At 34.3% G+C, this 16,796-nt stretch overlaps 1 protein-coding gene across 3 annotated transcripts in view; it reads left to right on the top strand.

The window, feature by feature from the left end:
• LOC105054520 (squalene synthase 1) overlaps positions 1 to 7,214 on the top strand; it is a 36,006-nt gene extending 28,792 nt beyond the window's left edge. For 2 of the 3 annotated variants that reach the window (XM_073252093.1, XM_073252095.1), the window contains exons 10-14: positions 279 to 367; positions 6,316 to 6,407; positions 6,480 to 6,522; positions 6,606 to 6,698; positions 6,973 to 7,214. In XM_073252093.1, the coding sequence (XP_073108194.1) occupies positions 279 to 367; positions 6,316 to 6,407; positions 6,480 to 6,522; positions 6,606 to 6,662 (281 nt within the window). In that variant the 3' untranslated portion in view covers positions 6,663 to 6,698; positions 6,973 to 7,214. The remainder of the gene's footprint in view (positions 1 to 278; positions 368 to 6,315; positions 6,408 to 6,479; positions 6,523 to 6,605; positions 6,699 to 6,972) is intronic. The other variant, XM_073252094.1, reaches the window with a different exon arrangement.
• Positions 7,215 to 16,796: the final 9,582 nt, after the last annotated feature.

Raw genomic sequence — 16,796 nt, 5'->3', positions numbered from 1 at the left:
TAACTTGCTTTCCTACAAAACAACATTAACAGATGCATTTTATAGAGAAGGGGCACACTGATTATTATGTTACTATTAGTAAAATATGTAATGAATATTCATCAATACTATGATTTTGTTGATGTATTTACTTTTTACAATTTCAGGATTATAATGGTTAATTTTAATTTGTATATGTTTTCAGATCAATATCATGAAGTATTTTATGTCATGAAAGTAAAATATACTGATGCAGTAGTTAGTGTTGGAAAGTACCTTTTAACCATGCTCCTTTCCAGGACTTACTGCTAGGGTTATTGACCAAACAAGATCAATGTCGGATGTCTATGGTGCTTTCTTCGAATTTTCATCTTTACTCGAGTCCAAGGTAGTGTTTGCTATTAAGTGTAGATTTTCTTAATATACTGTTTGGACAGGTTCAAGGCATCTTTCATGAGAGTGTTTATCCACTCAATTGCACATCTGTCTTTATGTGGCATATACTTGTTTTTTGTAGTTTTGTTATGAAGCAGGACAATTATTTGTGCATCTTATGCAAATGCATAGTCGATTATCATCCCCAGTGGTGAGGCAAAACCTCTGAACTGTTAAATTATGCTAGATATCTACTTGAACCAACACCACCCATGCACAAATACCCTTGAAATTCCTTGACAACCCTACTAAGTGGAAGGGGGAGATTGGAAAAGATTGTACATTGGCCTCCCCTGAGGGGGCCCAACCCTCGGGGATCAGAATATCATATGCCAGTGGCGTGTTGCCCTAGCATTAGTTCAATTCATAGCACACAAAGTGTATTCTGCTAGTAAAGCACCGGCTTGGGTATATATCAACATATCATGTCATGTTGATTGGCACTTAAATCTTTGCTAGTCCTTTAAACTCCTCACCCCTTCTTGGCAAGTGGCTAGCACCCTTGAGATGTGGTAAGGCTACTCCACTACTCTGTCACACTCTATAGGGGTAATGTAGCTGTTCCGAGATTACGCATACTATCAAGCATCCTGACCCAGTGGGTCTGAGCCTCCCACTTCTAAAATAAGACTATCCAATATATAAGTTCATGAAATCATGCAAGCAAGCAAAGATGGGATTCCAATTTGAGCATGGTTGGATGCATAATTACTAAAAACTTAATTAATTACATATCATCCTAGAACCTAAGTTTGTAAATTATTTGGGAAAGTTATATTATGGGGAACTCCGAAGCAATTGAACGTCATGAGATGAGATTCTTCATGACAATGCACTTATGTGCCTTGAGGTCTCTCAACTAAAATAAGAAGCCATATTGTTATTCAAAATAATTTTTTTTTCACTATTTGACTGATCATGTATATTCACCATTGGATTTTTAGGATTTGTTAAAACATTGGAGGAACACTTCTTTTCTCCAAGGCACATTACAGAATATAAATTTCACAAATTGGTAGTGTTTATCTTGAATAGTTTCGTCAGTTCTACCTACCCAAACTAGCTACTTCTTGAGCATCTTTAGCCGCAATCAACTATATCCAGCAGATCTCTAAAAGGATTTGCTAAAGTATTGGAGGAATACTTTCCTCCACGCAAACACATTACATAATATCAATGTTTCACAAATTTCTAGTGTTTAAGAATAGTCTCATCAGTTCTGCCTACCCAAATTAGCTACTTGCCATGCATTGTTGGCTACAATCAACTAAATCCAATAGATCTCTGATGATAAATCCTTGGCTTGTTTTATGTAATTTGATTATCAAAATGATGATTATCAATTGTAGTAGACATGGGTCCCTGAAGAAAGGTAAATGTAGGGATTACATAGTGTGCACATAGTGTGTCTTAAAAGTGTGCTTTTAACTAGGCATGCTCAGGTCCAGAAGTATATAATCACAAATCCAAGTATTGATATGGATTCAATGCTCAATTGTGAAAGGTTGCAACTATCTCAGGATCATCATGTACAATTGTAGAGAGCCACCAAAACTTATACCTAGCTGTAATTGCTTGATAAAATAAGAAACTGGTATCTCGGTTTCCCTTGATTGCCCTAGCAACATGGTGTTGTACAACATTCCTATGCATATTAAGTATGTTATACCCACATCAACCATTTCATTTCTAAATGCAACACCCATAATGTGTAGAGAAAGGAAAATATCATCTGATTAGAGCCTTGAAGAGTATCTTTTACTTGGAATTGCCTTATTGTAAACCAAATTGTTTAGGGGCTCTTTTGCAAACGGGTAGGCTGCAAAACTAAATGCAGAAAATGAGTTGCAGATGGCTATTTGCAACTGTTTGGTTGCCTGCAACTTATTTGCAAGTCGCAATTGGTGTGGGAAAAAGGAACCCAAAAATTTGCAGAACTCATTGCAACTAAATTAACTGCAAATGAATTTGCTGCTTATGTTGGAGGTGAGCAACCCAGCCCATCAAATCTCCTTGCCTCCCACTCTATGGGCTGTTGAAGAGGTGCCCGCATACTTACAATCTTATAGCATAACATGAAAATAGATTGTTAGAATATATAACATTCTTTGTATAAAAGTTAATATAATATTGTATCTATATTTGGTTGTGTAAATATTGATATTATATAATACTAATGTATTGAATATTAGTTAATTACTATAGTAATATATATTATAAAATCTATAGCATGCTTACAATCTAATGATATATTACATAATTATCAGAATGATGTATATCTCTCTCACACACACACATGTTATTAATATTTTACTATATGAGTTTAATTTTTCTTGAAAGTGGGTTAGGTTTCTTTCTTTCTAAAAAAAGGATTCTATGAAATATATAATTAAAAATATATGAGTTTAATTTTTCTTGAAAGTGGGTTAGGTTTCTTTCTTTCTAAAAAAAGGATTCTATGAAATATATAATTAAAAATATATAATACTTTATATTATATATAATATATAATATTGCATATGTTAAAATATAGGATATTATGATATGAATCTTGCTTCTCTGGAGAGGAGATGGTATCTACTCCTCTCAACTCCAAATCTATAATGGGGATTCGAATAGAACATCCACACTTTTGATCATGATTTATGCTACTATAAATATCTAAAAATCACATATTTTGATTATTTCTGACATATGCATTATGTGAACATAAAATAGATGGTTTGCGTTGTGCTAGTATGATAAAGTAATGCCAAAGCATTTAAAATGAGAATCAACCTGATCATGATCTACGTATGTTAAAATATATACATTGAAAATCAACAGGTTGTAATACTTAGACTAGGATTTGCCAAGCCATCTTGAATCCGACAGTTTAGGACGTGTCGAACCATACCAATGGCCTATCGATATGGTTCTGGTGTGAAATTCGGAATATTGGCTGGAGGGGGGAAGGAGAGAGGAAAAGAAAGGGAGAGAGATCCTCTGGAGGGCCGCTGCACTCGTTGGAGGGCCGGCGAGGGGGAAGGAGGAAGAGAGAAAAGAGAGAGAGACAGGGAGGGAAGCAAAGGGGAGAGGGAGATAGAGCCTCTGAAGGCTTGCCGAGGGCTCTAGAGGCCAGAGTTTGCTGATCAAAAGAGGGTTGGAAGCTCCTATTTCATATTTTCTTTTTGGGGACATCGGGTGAAGTCTGCAATGGTGTTGTCGACTTTAGTTAATGTTTTTAATTTTGCCGAGAAACAGTGAAGTCGGCCAACTTGTTGCAAACTTCACTGTGAGTTGGCAAAAAAAAAATTTGCGATCAAAACAGGGGTTGTCGGCGGAAGGTGGGAAGGAGGATTCGGGCCTCTGCAGCTCTGGCCATCGTCAGCTTCCACTAGCCTCCCCATCCTTTCTTTATCCTTCCATCCCTCTCCTTCCTTTCCCCTCTCTCTCTGCTTCCTTTCCTCGGTTCAGAGTTTCCCACTCCTTCGATCATCTGAGGGCCTCTACGGCCCTTTGATGGCCACCGTCGGTGTCTTCGTCATCTCCCCCTCCTACCCTCCCTCTTCTTCTTGCCTATCTCTGGTTCTCCCTCTCCACCCCTATTTTCTATGTCAATTCGTGCTTGGTACGGAATAGTACAGGGGCATTATCGAATTATACTGCCGACCGACATGGGTTCTGATTCCGGCTTGGTGAACCTTGGATTAGACTGTCACTGGCAAAACGTAGTTTTATGCAAGATCTTCAGAACTGTCCCAAACCGGATGGTTTGGGGCGTGCTGAACCCGACCGGCGAATCGGGATGGTTCCGGCTTGGAAAGTGGCACACACCGGTGTTGAGGGAGAAAGAGAGGGAAAGAGAGGAAGAGAGAGAGAGGAGGAGAGGGAGAGAGACCATGATGCCGTCGGAGGCTGGTGGTGGCCCGTTGTGGCCGTCGGACCGCGGCTCGATTCGTCCGATAGGACTTTTAAATAAGAGAGAGTGAAGGGGGGAGAGACTTATCGGAGGGAGGCATGGCCGGCGAAGGGCCCACCGGAGCTTGTTGGGTGGCCATTGTGGCCATTGGCCGGCGGAAACGCAGGGGCGGATCCATGGCTATGGAACAGGGGCTACCGCTCCTATTCCTTCATCGCATTTTTTAAAAAAATGCGATGAATAGTGAGGCCGACAATCGATTTGCCGGCTTTATTTTTTGATTTTTTTAAAAAAAAGATAATAAACAGTTTCTCTTCCTTCATCGCCTCTATTTCTCTCTCTCTTTTCCTCCTCCCGGTTCACTTCCTTTCCCTGTGTCGATTCGTGCTGGTCTGATCCAGTCCGGACCTGTACCGCCGGCCGGCTGGCACGGGCAGCAGTACTAAATCTGCGAACTTTGGTTTTATGTCATTTTGACTGTTTATTTTTGTGTTCACATGATGCATAGGTTAGAGACGACCACAGCATGTATTTTTTAGTTTTTAGGCCTTCCTTTTAGAGAAGGTTTCTAAGTATTTTTAGTGTTATAGATCTTAATTAATGGCGTGGATCTTTGATGTGCATGTCCCATTATTGATTTTTAAGTCAATAAGAGTAGATATACTCTCCTCTTGAGAAGAGGAAAAAATCCATCTCATAATTTATTATATCATATCTTAAAAATTATACAATATATTTATGTAACTAAAAATGGCCATAAAGTTATTGCACCTCTTTCAGCATTTGTATAACAAAACAGCAGCAAATACAATTGCAATTCTCAATTCAACAAACCAAAAAAATATCTATTTCAAATTGCAGATTCTTCTGCATGCAAATTTACTCATAGGCAACTAAGCAGCCTTGTATAGCTTTGCAATGGCAATCTTGAAAGGATGAACAGTTTTCTTGTGTTGGTGGTCTGATATTGGGTTGCGGTCAAAATTTAGTATGAGAAATCAATTTGAGTAATAAATAATAATATCAAAATCTTCAAAGTACGGAGAAAAGACTCAGGTTTTCAAATTTCTTTTACTACCAGTCCTATCAATACAGTGAAGATTACATTACATGACTCTAAAGGAAAAAGAAAAAACAAAACTAAGCGTCGATTCAAATGTAATATGTCTCACTTGATATGAGTTGTTGCATACACCATGTTGGGCTTATGAAAAGAGACTCTTCATTGGGGTGTAAATGTTTTTCATGTAGGGCCTGTTTGATTAGAGGTAAGAGAAAAACAGTCTAAAGGTTCAGCACAAAGAAGTGGTTTATCAAGGAACTATTGACCACTTCAACTGTTTGTTTGTGAATGGAAGTCTACTTATTTCAACTTTCAACATTTGTTGTGGTGTAAGTTGTGGCATTAAATTATTAATGAGGTGCAAGTACTCAGACGTACCACTTCCATGCCATTCAAAGTCAAAAACTTAACATGTGGGGCGCTCGAGGAACACTTTTTCAGGTCTCTTCAAACCACATGCTAGACTCCAACACTCACTGACCCCCAACCAAAAGGACTCTCCCATACCAAGAAGATGCAGCATACCTCCAATTGACCAATAACGAATGCCTGTTGGCTGCCTATCCATATTCAAGAACTCTTGTAAACAAATCGATTCAAAAATTTTAACTTGTCTAGATTCATTAAGTATTGGTTGGTTTTGAATATAGTAACCTAGATGTTATATATATATATATATATATATATATATATATATATATATATATATATATATATATATATATATATATATATATATATATATATATATATTTATTTATTTGTGTGCTTTCCACTCTTGCTCAGCTTTTATTAGATTTGGCTTAACACATTTTTTTGCTCTTTCCCAAATAAGTTCCAATCTAGCTTTGAGATTATTGTCCTAACTCCTAAGGATTTTATATGAAAGAAATTGTATTATTAAAGGATTAATGAAACATGTAAAATGGCCATGCAGATTGACGATAATGATCCAAATGCCAGTCTTACTCGTCATCGTGTGGAAGCAATACATAAGGCTTGCATATCCTCAGGGTTTTTAAATAAAAGGTTTGTCATTATTATTCTTTTTCAGTGTTGATTTTCGTTTATTGCATAATGATCAGATATGTGCTTCTTCAGGGGCCGTCACATGTATGAGAGCAAGTCATATAATTCAGTGCTGGTAAATTCTTGCTCCAGATGGTTTAATGCACTGTTGCTTCAAATATAAAACTTCATCTAATTTTCCTTGTCAACATGATGCAGGTGTTGGTGGTGGTCGTCTTAGTATCAGTCTTATTTGCTATTCTATACACTAAATGATTAATTTTCCGGAACTTGGTAAGGGCGTCGGCAGAGGTTAGCCCTTCCATGCTTCAACCCCTTCATAATACTTTTTGTTCTTGGTGAATGTATTCTACCCCATCTGAACTAGAAAAAATTGTTCATTTCATACCGTTCTGGCCTTGGTGGTCCTGAACATGTCAGTGGTAAATGCAGGGTTCGTTCTTGCATTCCAATTTATCTATTTTGAGGCCTGGGTAGATAAAGTAGACATCGAAGTTTTTCTGCCTCTCTAGTTGCAACTATTTATATTCACATCACATACAACTGCAATCGGATGATTTTGCAGGTTCATGTGTGCGGAAATTTGTGCTCAGGGCCTTATTAGCATATGTGGTCATGGATAGAAGCTCTCTTCTACTGTTGTCTGATCTTTCCAGAAAAATTGTATGAATATGAACTTCCAATATCAAAGCAAATAGTGGTGAACAGAGAGATTCCAATCTAAGTTGCAGTTCTGTGCATGTGAAAGATGAACAAGAGAGGAGATTGTGTAAAAATATGCATTAGTAAACATTCCGATTATCTGCATCTGACCATCTGTTTTTCTTTCCATTAACAGGAGTTCACACACACACACGGGAAAGTTAATTAACCACCCTAGGTTCGGTTCCTGCCTGGGAAAAGGATTCTGCGACGTTTCCTTTTGCTTGAGTTCCTGATGGAGGGAGGGAGCATTCACCAAGGGAGGATGCAAATTTAAAAAAGTGAAAAAAAAAATCAATTAGCCATTTTACATACGTGACATCTATGAGAAATACCTAAGAATTGAGAAGTTAAGGCTGTATTTGGCATCGTCATCACTTTTCTTCTTTAAAACAAATAAAAAGATGAAATCTATTTCTATTTTTATAAATTTTAGACAGCAGAAACTTTTTTTTGGTATTCATTTTTTTATTTTTATAAAAAAATGGAAAAAGAAATTCATTTGCAGTGTTTTTCTCATCATAGATGTTAGGCATGCCCCTATCTGCGATCATCTGGTGCAGGATATATGGGACACTTTAAATTTTTTGTAACAACACCAGCGAGATAGCAAAACCCTTGACATTTACATCATGATCTCTCTCACCGTCACGGTGTGGGATATTGTTGTTGACAACATTGTTATTTTCATCATTAGTAGAGTAGCCATTGATTTGCAGGATGGTAGGGTGGAAGAGAGGAAGGAGAGAGGAACTTCTTGACGAAGTAGGTTGGGGTTGCCAAGGGTGGAAATAAATCATGTGAATTGAGACTTAGATTTGATTACATGGCGCAAAATATTATTTTTAAAAATATAGAAAGTTTTCACTTCCACTTTTTTCATAAATTATTGAAGTTATTTTAAAGACAAAAAAATAAAAATGTGTGAACTAAATATCATTGTTGCATCAGATTTTATGTTTTTATTTTTAAAAATAAAAAAAGAAAAAAAAAATGATGCCAAACAACGTTTGGGGAAAAATGTGATACTAAATAAGACCTAAGGGTAGTTTAATTTTATAAAGAGCAATTTTTTGTGCACGGTGTGCGGTGCAGAGAATCGCACGCACACCGTGCATGGTGATTCGCTCACATGTGGGTTTGGGGATGTCGGTGAGGAAATTTTTTTTTTTTAGTCGGCTCCGTGCAAGCGCGAATCGCCGTGTATGATGCGTCGTTTTCTACGTCACGTGCAGTGCACACACAATTTCGCTTTTATAAAACAAAAGTCCCGTTAAGGAAGCCCAGGAAGCAAATCTCACAAGCTTTCGAGGAGCGATGTATGACCGAGGTAACCAAGATCTTGGAATTTAGAAACCATGCCTTTCGCGAGGAATGTGACCATTGTGGCACAACCTTGTCCGCTTACTATCCCAATATTCAGTATTTTTTGGTATATCATCCAGTATTTAGTATTAGATTCATCAAAATTTTGAGTATTCTCCATGCATCACTTTGTGCAAGCCTTTGCTCATCAAGCTTGGTATGGCTTTTAAGCACAATTCTTAGGTCAATAAGACTTTGTCCAAGGATGTATCCAATTTTTATGACCAATAAAGATATGTTTGTGCCATATAAAGACAGGCATGAAAAATAACTAAAGAATTAATTAACTCAACTACTTGATTGATGCTCCTGCGAAATGCCCAATAAAAACATAATCTCGGATTATTGCTGTTTAATGGTTTGCATGCCCATATATATTTTTTAAATTTAACGTCATCAAAATAAAGGAGCCGACTGTGGTGGTGTCATTGACTATTTCTTAGTGATGGTGCAATGATAGATGGTGATGATTAGTGATGGTGGTAGTGGTGGTGAATGGATGAAGTGATGGAGGTGATTGTGGTTTAGAGAGGTGAAGATGGTGACAGAGGCTGTATATTGATTGTGATGGTCGTGTTAATACTTCATAGTTGGTAGAATATTCATCAGGTGATAGCCAAAATAGATCAAAGTTGGTAGGAGCATACTGGTGCTTATAGGAAGGGAGAAGTTGAAATGATTAAAAATTAGTGCTATATAATGCTCTCTTACATTATAAATTAGTGTTATACATGTTTAGGATTTTTGATGTATATACATTTATATAAATTTAAAATTATGTATATACTCTTCTACATGTATATCTTTATATATTATTCTTTTTGCATGTGTACTTTTATAAAAAAAAAATCTAAAATTATGTGTGTACCCTCATAAATCTGTTATTTGTATATATATACCCCTATAAATAATATGTTTTTGTATATATACTCTTATAAATTATCTCTTATTTTTTTTGTGTATGTCCATATATATATATATATATATATATTTTTTTTTTTTGTATATATGTATTTAACTCACTAAAGGCAAATGTGCAAAAAAAGTAATTTACAAGGATGTACATACAATTAGTAAATTTATGAGGGTGGGTGGGTGGGTGCGTTTGTGTATACATATATACATACATATATATACATACATATACATACATACATATGTATGTATGTATGATGTATGTATGTATATACTGACTAAAATCCATAGTTGTAGGATGGGACAAACAACTGTATAAGCAAAATCACCCCATAGACAAAGTTGTTTAGCAACAACAGGACCTAAATTTAGCCAAGTGAAATTTAAACCTAAAATACCATAATCAAGTTATGAAAAAGGACTATTCTCCCCAAGGATGTCACCAACCTATTCCTAGATGACTGATTCAGAAATCTATACAATAACATCACTCAAATCAATAAAAAGATTTTAAAAGAAAAATTTTATTCTAAAAAAATAAATTAAAAAGACAATAATTTTTTAAAAATTTTGATGAGCAACACAAAAAAAATAATATAAAAAAATTATTATTTATTTATGAAATTAATTAAAGCACATATTTGCTTCTTTGATTGGTTCGAAATGAAATCCTCTCAACCCAAAGAAGCTGGTATGATTAGAAACAAATCAATAATCTCATGGCAAGATGGAAAAAGCTAGATATTGAGAAAATCCATCCATTCTTACAAGAAATTAAGATATTAGTTAAAGATACTCAATAACTGCGTCCTTATTCAAAAGAAAATCTAATCCATTAGAAACTCCAAATGAAAGAGATATAAAAAATATTATTGGACAAAATAATTTTACCAACCAAAATCTTAAGATAATTGGAGATCAATTAACCAGAATTAAGGATACAATTAGAGAAGAAAAAGTTGAATCTTAATCTGTGAAAGAAACTGTTCTCATTTTTAAACATGTTGAAAATTTTAGAAAACATCATATTCAGTTACAAGAAAAAGATCTTTTGGAAGAAATCAATAAAAAGCTAGACACATTAGAACTGATTCATTTTGTTTTAGATTTAGACGGAAGTCTATTGCTAGTCTGACTTAAGAGGATTAAGATAAATTTAAATGAGTCAGCCCAGTCAACCCAATGAGAAATTGAGGCAAGCACAAGCCTTAATAGTTCAAGACTCTCAAGCCCAAATCGATCTTTAAAAATTAACAAGATTCGGAGATGGCCAAACTCACAAAGATCCTATTGGCCAAGATAAATAATACTTGATATACGTCTAGAAGAAAAGCCCATGATCCATCAAAATCAGTACTCGGCCAATGCCATTTATGAATAAAATGTAGGTAGCCTAACAAAATATAACATCCTTAATGTGTTACAAGAAATGACTGATATTTACGGCCTATAAAAGCAAGGGTAATGTCCCAGATAATGCTTTAGTCCAAGCATTGGTAGCCGGTTTCACGGGCCAGCTTACAGGATGGTAGGATTATTATCTGAATGATGAAGATAAAGCTCAAATATTATTTGCAGTCAAAAGAATTACAGATGGCCACATCCTTAGAGATGAAGATGGGTTTGAGTTACAAAACTCTATCACTATTTTAATTTTTGCTATCGTCAAGCATTTTATGGGTGATCCATCAAAATTTAAGGATGGAACCTATGAAATCAAATCCTGACCAATCTAAGATGCAAAAAAATTATAAGATTTTAAATAGTATAAGGTTGTATTTTTAACAAGAGTTATGATTAGGAACGATTGTAACGAGCCATTTTGAAAAGAAAAATTTTTAATAGGATTTCCTACAGTTTTCTCAGAAAAAATTAAAACCAAACAAAAAAACCAAAATAATGACAGAATCCCTTATGATAATTTAACCTATGGAGATTTAGTTAATATAATAATTGAAGAAGGCCTGTTACTATGTAATGAACTTAAATTAAAGCAACAACTAAAGAAAGAACAAATCTCAAGTAAAAAAGGATTAGGAAGTTTTTGTGAGCAATTTGGCTTGCAGCCAATCAACAAAACAAGAAGATACCTTAAGAAAAATAAAACATGTAAAGTTTGTCAAAAAAGAAAAACTTCAAAACAGATTGGTTTGGATCCGAGATACAAAAATCAAATAATAAACAAAAATTCTTTAAAATCCAAAAAGCTAAACCTAAGATCTTTATTAAAAAAGAAAAACCATCTATCAAGAAGGACAAAACATCAATCTGCTTCAAGTTTGGCAGCGTTGGTCATTACAGCAATAAGTGCAGAATAAAGAAAAAATTTTTAGGATAAGAACTAATTTTTTCTTTTATTCACCGGCCCTTCGACAAAACACTTGAATCAATAAATCAAATAGAATGAAAGCAAAAGCAAATTGAGTATTTAAAAGAAGAAGTTAATTTTAAAAGAATAGAAGAATAATTAAAATCTCTAAAAATAGGAAAAAAAATCCAAAAGATAAAAAGTAGGCTTATAAGAAACAATTGCTCTGATATACCTAATGCATTTTGAGATCGGAAGAAACATATACTAAGTCTATTATATGAAAAGATATTTTATGAAAAGAAAATTCCTACTAAAACTAGACCAATTCAAATGAACAGCCAGATGTTAGAACACTATAAAAAAAAAATAGAATCTTTATTGTTTAGAAAATTGAGAAGTCATAGTAGATCACCCTGGAGCTATGCAGCTTTTTACATCTAAAAGCATGCTGTGCTTGAAAGGAGAGTTCCCAGACTTGTTATTAATTATAAGCCTTTAAATGATGCACTTCAATAGATCAGGTATCTAATTCTGATTAAAAAAGACTTATTAACTAGAATAATAGAAGCAAAATTTTTTTCTAAGTTTGACCTAAAATCAGATTTTTGACAGAAACAAATTGATAAAAAGGATAGCTACATAACAGCATTCACTATTCTTTTTGGCCAATTTGAATGGAATGTTATGCCATTTGGATTAAAGAATGCACCGTTAGAAGTTTAGAAAATAATGAATGATATTTTTACACCTCATACAAAATTCATTATAACATATATAGATGACATTTTAGTTTTTTCAAATTCTATTAAACAGCATTTCAGACATCTACAAATTTTTGAGAATGAAGTAACAAAAAATGGTTTAATAAATTCGGAGTCGAAAATGAAACTTTTTAGAAACTAAAATAAGATTTTTAGGATATGAAATTAGTTTAAGAACAACTTAAGCAATTCAAAAATCAATTGAGTTCGTGGATAAATTTTCTGATCAGATATTAAATAAAAACCATCTTCAAAGATTCTTGGAAAGTCTTAACTATGTAGCAGACTATTACAAAGATTTAAAAATAATAACAAAACCACTATATGATAGGTTAAAGAAAAACCCGCCCCTATGGATGAATAAACAAACCAATGCTATAAAAATAATTAAAGAACAAATAAAAATCCTATCATGTTTACATTTAGCAAGCCCAAAACTATTTAAGATAGTAGAAATAGATGCATCAAAAATTGGATTTGGTGGTATTCTTAAACCAAAAAGAGAAAATATCAAGGAATTAGTTTAATATTATTCAGGAATATAAAATTCAACCCAACAAAACTATTCAACTATCAAAAAAAAAATCTTTCTATCATTTTATGTATTCTAAAATTTCAAAGTGATTTATTAAACCAAAAATTTTTGCACAAGTAGATTGCCAGTCTGCTAAATATGTTTTACAAAAAAATATTAAAAATCTAGCTTCAAAATAAATTTTTGCTCGATGGTAAGTGGTTTTATCAGTTTTTGATTTTGATATCGAATTTAAAAAAAAAAAATACAACTCTTTGCCTAACTTTTTATCCTAGAAATTTCTATAACCGACACCACCTAAAAGACCCAGTACACCTAATCTTATACCAAAGCAAACTAAATCAAATTATGCTTAAACCTCTATCTCTAATCCTAAAATCTTCACTGCACCAAAACCACACTCACCCTCTAAACATAAAACTTGATACGAAATTATGACTCAAGAGGACTAGGAGGAAGAACAGTCCTCTTCCATAACTTTTACAAATGAGCAATTACCGAAATTAGCAAAAGCCAATCCGGTCCTCATGAAAAATGATGTTTTTAAAAAACAATTGCAGAATCTTTTCAAATGCTGCAATTGATGTCTTTAAATTCAAACTTAGGCATTGGGATTTTTGACCCAACATCACTCAAAAAATTACCTTTTAAAAAATCAACAACCCAGTATTTTGATAAAAAAACTCCTTAGCAAATAATAACTATAGAAGATGAATATATCGCAAGTACACCAAGACTTGTAGCTGAAAAAATATTTTCACCCACTTGGCATTATCAACCAAAAGATATTCAAAAAATCCAAAAATTTTATGATTTCATCCTAGTAGATATGGATTCTGTTGCAATCAAACACCATAAAGATAAACATAATCCAAATATAATTACTCATTCAACTGTATAAATTCTGAGGATCTTTACTCCAACTTCTTGAGGAGACCATCAATCAAACTACAAAATTTTTTTTAAAGAATTTTCTCTCCAATATTTTAATTATTGGATTATCAAACTGTCTGATACACCGCCTTCCTATATCAGAACCCATACTTCAAACACTCATAGTTGTTTGATTTTAAAATTGGTGTACCCTTTCAATTTTTCTACTGGTTCTCTAACTGGTGAAAATTTTATGGTCCAATTCTTAAAATTCTTCCGCCAGTTACTCTAGAAAGTTTTTAACTCTTCAAAGAAAAAGCCATCTTACCAACATGAAATCAAAAGTTTTCAATACTCCTAGAATTCTTTTCTCAATTTGCTTTCTTTGTATTCTTGAAAAATCCATCCTTAACTTTCATTTTTGAAAGAAAATTTAAAGTTAAATGATGATAAGAATTTAACCCTGAACAAGCCACTAAGCCAAAAGTCCTAGAACGGCTTGCTCGCTATTCCCTTCAAGCAACACCAACTATTAATTCACAGACTGCCAAATTTCTTCAGCAAAAATCGAGAACCAGTGCAAGACTTACAGAAGTTAAATCAAAAATAGAATATAAAAAATTACTGTTAGAATCTCTTGCCAAACTGAAAGAAGAAGAGAAGAAGCTCAAGACCAAGCCAGCTTATCCTCAGATCTTTTCATCCAATTAAAAGAAAAGTGGTTCCAAGAGTTGTGACAATATCAAAATTCAGATTAATCCATAATTTGGATAGCACTTTCGTCGACAGATCCAATTTCAAAAAGAACAAACACCTTTATTCTATTCAAGCTACACTCAATGTATGTGAATAAGTATCTTTACTTTATCAAGACAATTCAAGCTATAGTCAATGCAGATAATTCAAACTACAGTCAATATAGATAATTCAAGCTATAGTCAATGCATGTGAACAAGCATCTTTACTTACCAAGACAATTCAAGTTACAATCAATGTAGTTAAACTCAGTTTCTAAGGTGCCGAAAGCAGCCTCTATGGTCAAGCACATTATTCAAGATACTGAAAGTATCATCACTCTGTCCAAGACAATCATATGATCACCCTGTTCTACACTGATTCATCCGATTCTTAAATCCGAGGCAATCTCCATAAAGAGGGAAGAGGGGAAGAGATGAAGGATAATTCCTATTCTCTTGAAGGCAAATGTACGTATACATATATACATACATACATACATATATATACATACATAAAGATAATTCTCTTTATATATATGTATGTATGTATGTATGTGTGTGTGTGTGTATGTATGTATATGTATATGTGTGTGTGTGCGCATGTATATGTATGTATGTATGTATATATATGTATATGTACACACACATACATACATACATACATACATACATACATACATATATATATATATATATATATCTGTGTGCGCGCGCGCGCGAGGGTCTACATGCAAATAGTATATTGATAAGGGTATACATATAATTTCAAATATTTATAAGGCTATATATTTAAAAATAATCCTTTTGTTTATGTAATGGGTGTGTGGTATATGGATGTACATTTGGTTCTTCTTTGTCCTGTTGGTAGGTAGTAGTTATATTGTGCTAGGAGTCAAAACTTACTGTAAATAACTTGCGTCGAAGTCCATATAAGAGAGGGTACTCACGTAATGAAAGAACAGAGTTACTGATATTTTTTAGGTGGTCTATCTTAGAGAACAAAGGCAAGAAGATGTCATCCTAGCGGAGAGAGTAGCTTGGGCATCTTCTGGTGATCATTCCTCTTGTAGTCTTCTTCTAAAGCCTGTATTTGGTGATAGTGAATTATGGTGTATGGAGCTTCATCTGCCCTCTTATTATTGTTGTTGCTTTAGCTTGATTTGAATGAAATTTTTGCTTGGAGTCGTTTGCTTATTGTTGTGAAGATCTATTTCTTCTAACTCTTTTGGTGATGATCCGCCTTCAGCATGCAGGTGATATTGGGTTATTATACCTGTTGGTGAAGGGGTTGTGTGGGTTGAGTAACCAATCATGGTTCGTTCATCAAAATCCACTAAAGGGGATTGGAATCTACCAAAGTTCATCGGAGCACACCAGAAACTGAATCTGGCATCAAAACAATAACTGCCCAGAAGCTTTGCGAGATATTTTATATTCTATTTTTTTGAACTATACTCAGACTAAAATAATATGACCGCTTGCTCATACTAAAAAAGAAAATCATTCAGATAATGAGATGGGAAGCGATAAGCGGATCAGAGTGCGCTGGAGGATGTCAAATAAATCAGGTGGGAGGCCAAGACGGGTTCGGGTAGCAAGAAGGACGGACTGGTGAGGACCAAAATTGACCCCGAAACTGAGGGGAAATAAAAAAAAACAATCCAAGCATCAAGGTCAAGGAGAGCAAAGTCGTCAAAAGGTTATGCCAAGAGGAATGAGAAAGGTTGGGGGAGGAGGAAAATACGTGAGGGTTTAGAAAATATTCCGATAGCTTCTCGTTCACCTTAAAATCCTCAATATTAAGTTTCCAGGTTCTGTGGTCTGTCCAACACCATAAAATTTTTGGATGTCCACGTTGTCAAGTCCACGAATAGAAGACCTGCAAGACACAGTGGACACGGACGGAGCAGATCGTAATAGTTCAATGCAACCAAAGAGCAACTTTATGAAACTATGTCGCAGTTTGAAAAATTATAGATGGAAGAAGTACAACGAAGTTAGAGAGGTTACATGATGAAACCTCGAAGCTTTTCAATGATACGGAGAATACTTGGGCTTGCGCTGCTGAAAGAATAACTTATTTACAAGAATCCCAACTGCATGATATGGACTAATTTGACCTTAAATATCTCGAAGAAAGATCCCATGCATCAAGGAGAAGCTATTATAACGAACCATGAACTGAAAATA

This window comes from Elaeis guineensis, chromosome 2 (genome assembly GCF_000442705.2).
Source record: "Elaeis guineensis isolate ETL-2024a chromosome 2, EG11, whole genome shotgun sequence".
Taxonomy (NCBI): Eukaryota; Viridiplantae; Streptophyta; class Magnoliopsida; order Arecales; family Arecaceae; genus Elaeis; species Elaeis guineensis.
This window is presented reverse-complemented; position numbering and strand designations above follow the sequence as displayed.